Source organism: Abrus precatorius, unplaced genomic scaffold (assembly GCF_003935025.1).
Source record: "Abrus precatorius isolate BTA unplaced genomic scaffold, Abrus_2018 Scaffold9, whole genome shotgun sequence".
In the NCBI taxonomy this organism is placed as follows: domain Eukaryota; kingdom Viridiplantae; phylum Streptophyta; class Magnoliopsida; order Fabales; family Fabaceae; genus Abrus; species Abrus precatorius.
This window is the reverse complement of record NW_020874439.1, coordinates 9540364-9546551: the sequence shown is the minus strand read 5'-3', so window position 1 is coordinate 9546551 and position 6188 is coordinate 9540364. Positions and strand designations below refer to the sequence as shown.

The 6188-nt window shown below is 33.0% G+C and overlaps 1 protein-coding gene across 1 annotated transcript; it reads right to left on the bottom strand.

Moving 5' to 3' along the window:
- Positions 1–1514: 1514 nt before the first annotated feature.
- Positions 1515–4873, bottom strand: LOC113850757. The gene is made up of 4 exons (XM_027481303.1): positions 4741–4873; positions 4502–4688; positions 3957–4395; positions 1515–1637 (listed from the first exon to the last, which is right to left on the bottom strand). The coding sequence occupies exons 1-4, from the start codon at positions 4871–4873 to the stop codon at positions 1515–1517; spliced, it is 882 nt and encodes a 293-aa protein (XP_027337104.1).
- Positions 4874–6188: the final 1315 nt, after the last annotated feature.

Sequence of the window (6188 nt, the reverse complement as noted above, 5' to 3'; positions counted from 1 at the left end):
TGACAAAAAGATCCCTATCTTAAAAGTAAAAATCCTATTTATAGTAAAAATAACTCTTTCTGGAGTGATCACTTTAGTTGTTGATAGTGTTTACGCGCAACCCATTGCAGCTTCTCCCTCTATAGTGTTTACTTTTTTTAACGGAAGTGATTACGTGCAGCATGCATAATTATTATGGCTAGCAAAAGTAAACACGCGCAGCTTCACTGGGATGAAATGCATGCACATGTTTATTATGAGTAATGAAAGTAAACACGCGCAACCTCCTTGCAGGAAATGCTCTTTGTAGTGTTCACTATCATCAGTGATAGTGAACATGCCCAGCCACGTCTCTCAGATCTGGTTCTGTAGTGACCACTTTCACTGCTGGAAGTAGTTACTATCAATTGATTCTAGGAAATAGCTTGCTGTAGTGACTATTTTGGGTACTGGAAGTAGTTACTTTTACCACATTTCTTCTCAAGAGTTTAATTTCCATAAATTTTGTTCAAAAATTCCTGCACAATTATTCTAGTGAATAAAATTGCAAAAGATAATTACAAAATTAATGTAAATTGAACCAAAAACAAGAAAGCTATAATAATTGGTATAATTGAAATTTCTATGGTACTTACAATCTCTAACTTTATTTTTCTATTAAAAATCTATGAAAAAGATAAGTAAAATATTAAAAAACATGTGAATTTATCACTCACTAGAACTTGTTATATTTTGTATATTATATATGTTGTAAATGAGTCCTAATATATTTTGATGTTATATTTTGTAAATTTCAATCCCTTATAAATTATGAAAATAATGTATATTAATGTTATTTCATGTTTCCTCTTAAATTGTTTAATTCCTGTTACTTTGTTATCTAAATTTTATAAGTATGAGTAAACTAAAATGATTTGTATTTTTCCCACTTTGTATTTTGTAAGTAAACAAACTTAATTTAAATTTTCCCTTCTAAATTTTGAAATTATTTTCTATACTGCATTATATAAAATGAGGTTGTTATACACAACTTGCCATTTTCAAGGATATTGCAAATTCTAAGAATTTTGAAGAAGCAACACAACATAATGTTTCGAGAAAGGCCATGGATGTTGAAATAAGTGCTATTAAAAGAAACCACACTTGGTGTAACATCCTAAATTTTTAAATTTTAAAAACTGCTTATTCTTTTTATACAAACTCGACATAATGCATAAAATTTTTGTATATGAAAAATATTGTAAGTATAAATAGATAAAATATCTATTTATGAATAAGGTTGTTTACAAAGTCTGCCAATCCAAGAAATATTAAGTAAATAGCAATAAATATAAGTCATAATTACCCGAAATAAATTTTTACAAACTTAGTACAAGGCCTGCATTTATACATATTTCATACAGTAATTTGCAAACTGTTTGTCAAAACAAATGGGACTCAAAATAATATTTATATGACCAAAATAATTACATCATAAATAGTAATTTAAGTCCCAAAGCAACCCCAAAATACATTCCAACACTGAGAACTCGATACTATTCATTCTCATGCCAGCTTTTAATCTTTGCTAGGTCTTCAGAATCAAGATCATCGTCTGATCCGAGATAACGATCACCTAAATCAGCTGTGACTTTTGTGTCAGTAGCTTGTGTAACATCCTGCACTTTGATTTAAATAAAATGAGATTTATTAAAGTACAATTGGAATAGATTTGGATGAAATTTACATTAAAAAAAAAGATGATGTCATCAGTAATGTCACCTTGAAGTCATGCTAACGTCACATACGTGTACAGTACACGTGCGCAGTATTTATGGCGTGAATAGTGACCACAAATAGTATTTTCGGCATGAACAGTAATTCCGGCGGTAAACAGTAAATTTCTAAAATTTTCTATGAAAAGGGGGCTTCACACGAAATTTTCATTTTTTCACTCCTATTCAAGGTTCTCAAAGGTTCCAAGGCTATATCTCACCATTTTCTCTCATACTAAACCCTCATAAACTTAGATTTTCCTTCAGATCTCTGATTCTACATCCGTTCTAAAGGATTTCAAGTAAGTTTTTCTAAATTTAAAGTTAGATTTACCAATCGTTTCTCTTCTTCTTCTTTTTCTTATAGATGTTCATGGTGTTCTAGGAAACTCTCTGTTCTAGAGTTAAATCTTCGGCTAAATCTTTGTAAAAGCTTTGTTTTGAGGTAAGGGGCTCTACTTTATCATTTTCCTATGTGAACTACTTGTTTTGTGGTAGATCTAGTTGTATTCTAGTAGATCTGGGTGTATTCTTATAGATCTTGGTATATTTGAGGTTGTATATGAAGTACTTGTTAATTTGATGAGATTTTAATCGGTAAAAACATGATTTTAATCAGTGAAATATGCTTATATGTGATGTATGTGTGGTAGGGTAGAGACTCACCCTTACATAATATTTTCAGGGAACGAGGAAAATCAGCACCTAACTCTGTGAGCTGTAATGAATGAAGAACTGCTATAGGACTTAGCTGTGTTTGAAATATGTATTGATTAAAAGTTCTATGGCATCCATTTTGAGTAATAATTTGTAATAATATTTATTACTTAAATCTTTAGCAAAAGCATTAAAAATATTGTTTATGAAAGCCTTTTATAATGATACTTTATATTTTTAAATTGAGTTGCTTTCAAATTATTCTGCATTTGAAAATATTTTCAAGATTCTTTCATTTTTTCCTTATTATTTTCAAAATTGTTATATAAATAAAATATAAAAATAAGGTGTTACAGCTCGCTAAAAAGTCTATCTACATAGTCTTCCAAGATGATCATGGTCGTGGTATGTAAATATATGTGAAGGCTGCTAGAGTTCTAACATACCTCTATAGATATGGATACATAGGGTATGATGTATTCTACCATAGGAAAATCAAAAGGAACACTATAAAAGAAATCTATCTCTAATGTGATAAAAGTCCTAGGTATATCTTTAACAAGGAAAACAAACTTAAAATAACAAAGTTCTTTGATATTCATTAAATATATAATTAAGTTTATTATGTACCAAACTATCTATTAGCCTAATTCTTTCCAGATGCTCTGTCATCCTTGTTCCCTGAAAATGTTAGTAAGGATGAGCTTTTATTTTATCATTTAAACATAACACTAATTTAAAGACTAACATTGCAGCATAACCATAACCATGGAACAAAAGATAACATCAATTTCAATAATGTATTATATACACATATTCTATTATAAATCATTATATTCCCCTTTTTTGTATACGCACTCGCAGTACACTGTGATCATAGATATACGATGCCTCTAGCAGTTTTGAGGTCTTACACAACTACGTAAATAATCGCTGGTTAGCCTATGCATATGAATACAATGTATACAATAACATGCCCCTTAGCAAAGGTATAGTCAGGAAACGAGTGTAAGGCCATGTGGCGCATTCACTCTATGAAAGAATGTGTACACATGCGTGAATGTCACTCACCATCCTATGCTTCTCCCATATTTTCTATCAACTCCGGACTCTATACCCCAGTGTATTTCTATAACTATTCACACTAGATCCATTTAACTTTTTACACTTATCTCATATTCTCTTTCATACTAAATTCATCACTCACGAAAAAGATCATGCTTAGTAAAGCACTTTCAGACTAAGTTCCAAGCAAGTATACTACTCGAACATATCATTAACACACAAAATCAACCAAACATACTTTCACAACAATCAAATATTAATCAATCATAAAAATCATATAGGAACACATAGATAAAGTACTCTCATGGGTGCAAAATATTTATTATGCTTAAAATCACAAAATAGAGCCCTCCTTACCTTGAACAAAGTTATAAAAGAGGGTTAGTGAGGGGTTTTGGTGAAAGAACCAATATCTTCCTAGATATCACAAAAGAAAACATTTTGAGAAGGGGAATACATAGAAAATAACTAAAAAGAGAGAAGAAAGCTCCAAGAACTTACTTGGAGTTGATTGACGTAGTTTTCTAGTATACCAGCACCAAAAATCAAAGCTTTCTCTTTGTAATCTAAGAGGATATGATTGGATGACAACCAATTCATTCGCAAAATAACATCAAGTTGAGAAAACGATAAACAAATCAAATCTATACTGAAATCGCTACCATGAACCATTACAGAACAACTTAAGCACACAGAAGAGGTCACAACAGGCTTAGCTATTGGGGTAGATACAGTAAGATCATATGGTAGGAGAGATACAGGCAACCCAAGGCAACCCACACAATTCACAGAAATGAAAGAATGTGTAGCACCAAAATTGAACAATATAGCAAGGAGTCTATATTTAATGATGCATTTACCTCTGATTAGATCGTCTGACTTGGATGCCTCTAACTCATTCATGGCAAATACTTCGTCTTGCACATTCAATTTTGCCCCACTGCTTCGTCAGGATGCAGGCCTATTACGGTCACTTACACTCCCACTTCTCTAAGGAGCAGACTAGCAAGTGTTTGCAGAATGACTCATCTTTTTGCAAATACTACATGTTGACGGTGGTTGTGGGCAATTCTTCACAATGTGAGGTCTTCCGCAGCAAAAACATCTGATTGGCCCTCTTGAAAGGGTGAAACCACTGTTGTTTCCTTTCACGAGACATAGTCCTACTTGCTTGAGACTGACTAGCGCTAGAGTATGCCCCCTCTAGAACCTTGGAGGTCTTCGGTCTTGTCTCTAGTGTCCAATAATTTTTCTTTAGACTTGACTTCAAAAATTCTGCACTTACTCACTAAAGTTGGTAGGTTCGTTAGTTGGAACACATTGACTACTGCCCGAATCTCAGGCCTCAGCGTATTCTCAAATTGGGCACACAGGTCTTCGTCACCATCCTCGTGTTGGAAATGTGACCAGTATGTCATCAACTCATGAAATTTTGCAGCGTATTCTTCCACTAACTTGCTTCCTTACTTCAGCTCAAGGAATTCTCTGGACTTCTGTTTCTTTAAATCCCTTGGGAAGTAATTCCCTAAGAAACTCACCTTAAATGCCTCTCATTGTACGTATCCTTCTTCATGTGGTAAGTTTGATTGGCAAACCTCTACCAATCCTCTGCTTCGCTACTTAACATGTAGGTGACATAAGTCACCTTGTGCTCTTCATCATCCTCTTGCATTGAAAATCTTCTCAATGTCTGCTACCCACCTTTGAGCTCCCTCAGGGTCGAATTTCCCTTCAAACTTTGGAGGGTTATGCTTGGTGAACGATGACAACCTGCAATAGTCAACTGGCTCAGCATCCTAGTTATGCACCAAGGTCTCCAGGACTTGTGCCATACGTGCTAAGATTTCATTTGTAGCCCTAGCAAGTCTACCTCTACCAGCCATAATTCTAATCTCAAGAAAGACCAAATAAGCAAATCAGCTTCTATCTCACACATCACATATCTAATTCTAACAATGCAAACATTTCAAACAATTTAGACAAATCAAACAATCCATAACTAATAGACTATACTTAACAAACAATCACTTCATATTCTTGTAAAACAAGAATATATGAGCACATAGCACAAACAAACTAGTCCTATACGCTTAGGCTGGTTTTGATGAATTGCTCTGATACCAACTTGATACATTTTAAATTTTTAGGTTTTAAAAGTTGCTTATTCTATTATACAAACTTGGCATAATGTATAAAATTTTCATATATGGCAAATATTATAAGTATAAATAGTTAAAATATCTATTTGTGAATAAGGTTGTTTACAAAGTCTGCCAATCCGAGAAATATTAAGTAAATAGTAGTAAATATAAGTCATAATTATCCAAAATAAATTTTTACAAGCATTGGTACAAGGCCTGCATTTATACATATTTCATACAGTAATTTACAAATTATTTGTCAAAATAGGTGAGACTCAAAATAATATTTACATGACCAAAATAATTATATCACAAAAAGTTATTTAAGTCCCAGAGCAGCACCCAAAATACATTTCAATATTGAGAACTCGATACTATTCATTCCCATGCCAGCTCTTAATCTCTGCTAGGTCTTTAGAATCAAGATCATCACTACAACGAGCCATCTTTTGCTATAGCGAGGAATTCTTGCTATAGCGAGCTCTCTTCTTGCTGTAGCAAAAAAATCAGAAAAAATTTTACTTTGTTGTCTGTCATTCTAGTTGCAGCGAGAGAATCCTCGCTACAGTGAGAGAGCGTGATTCTGGACGAG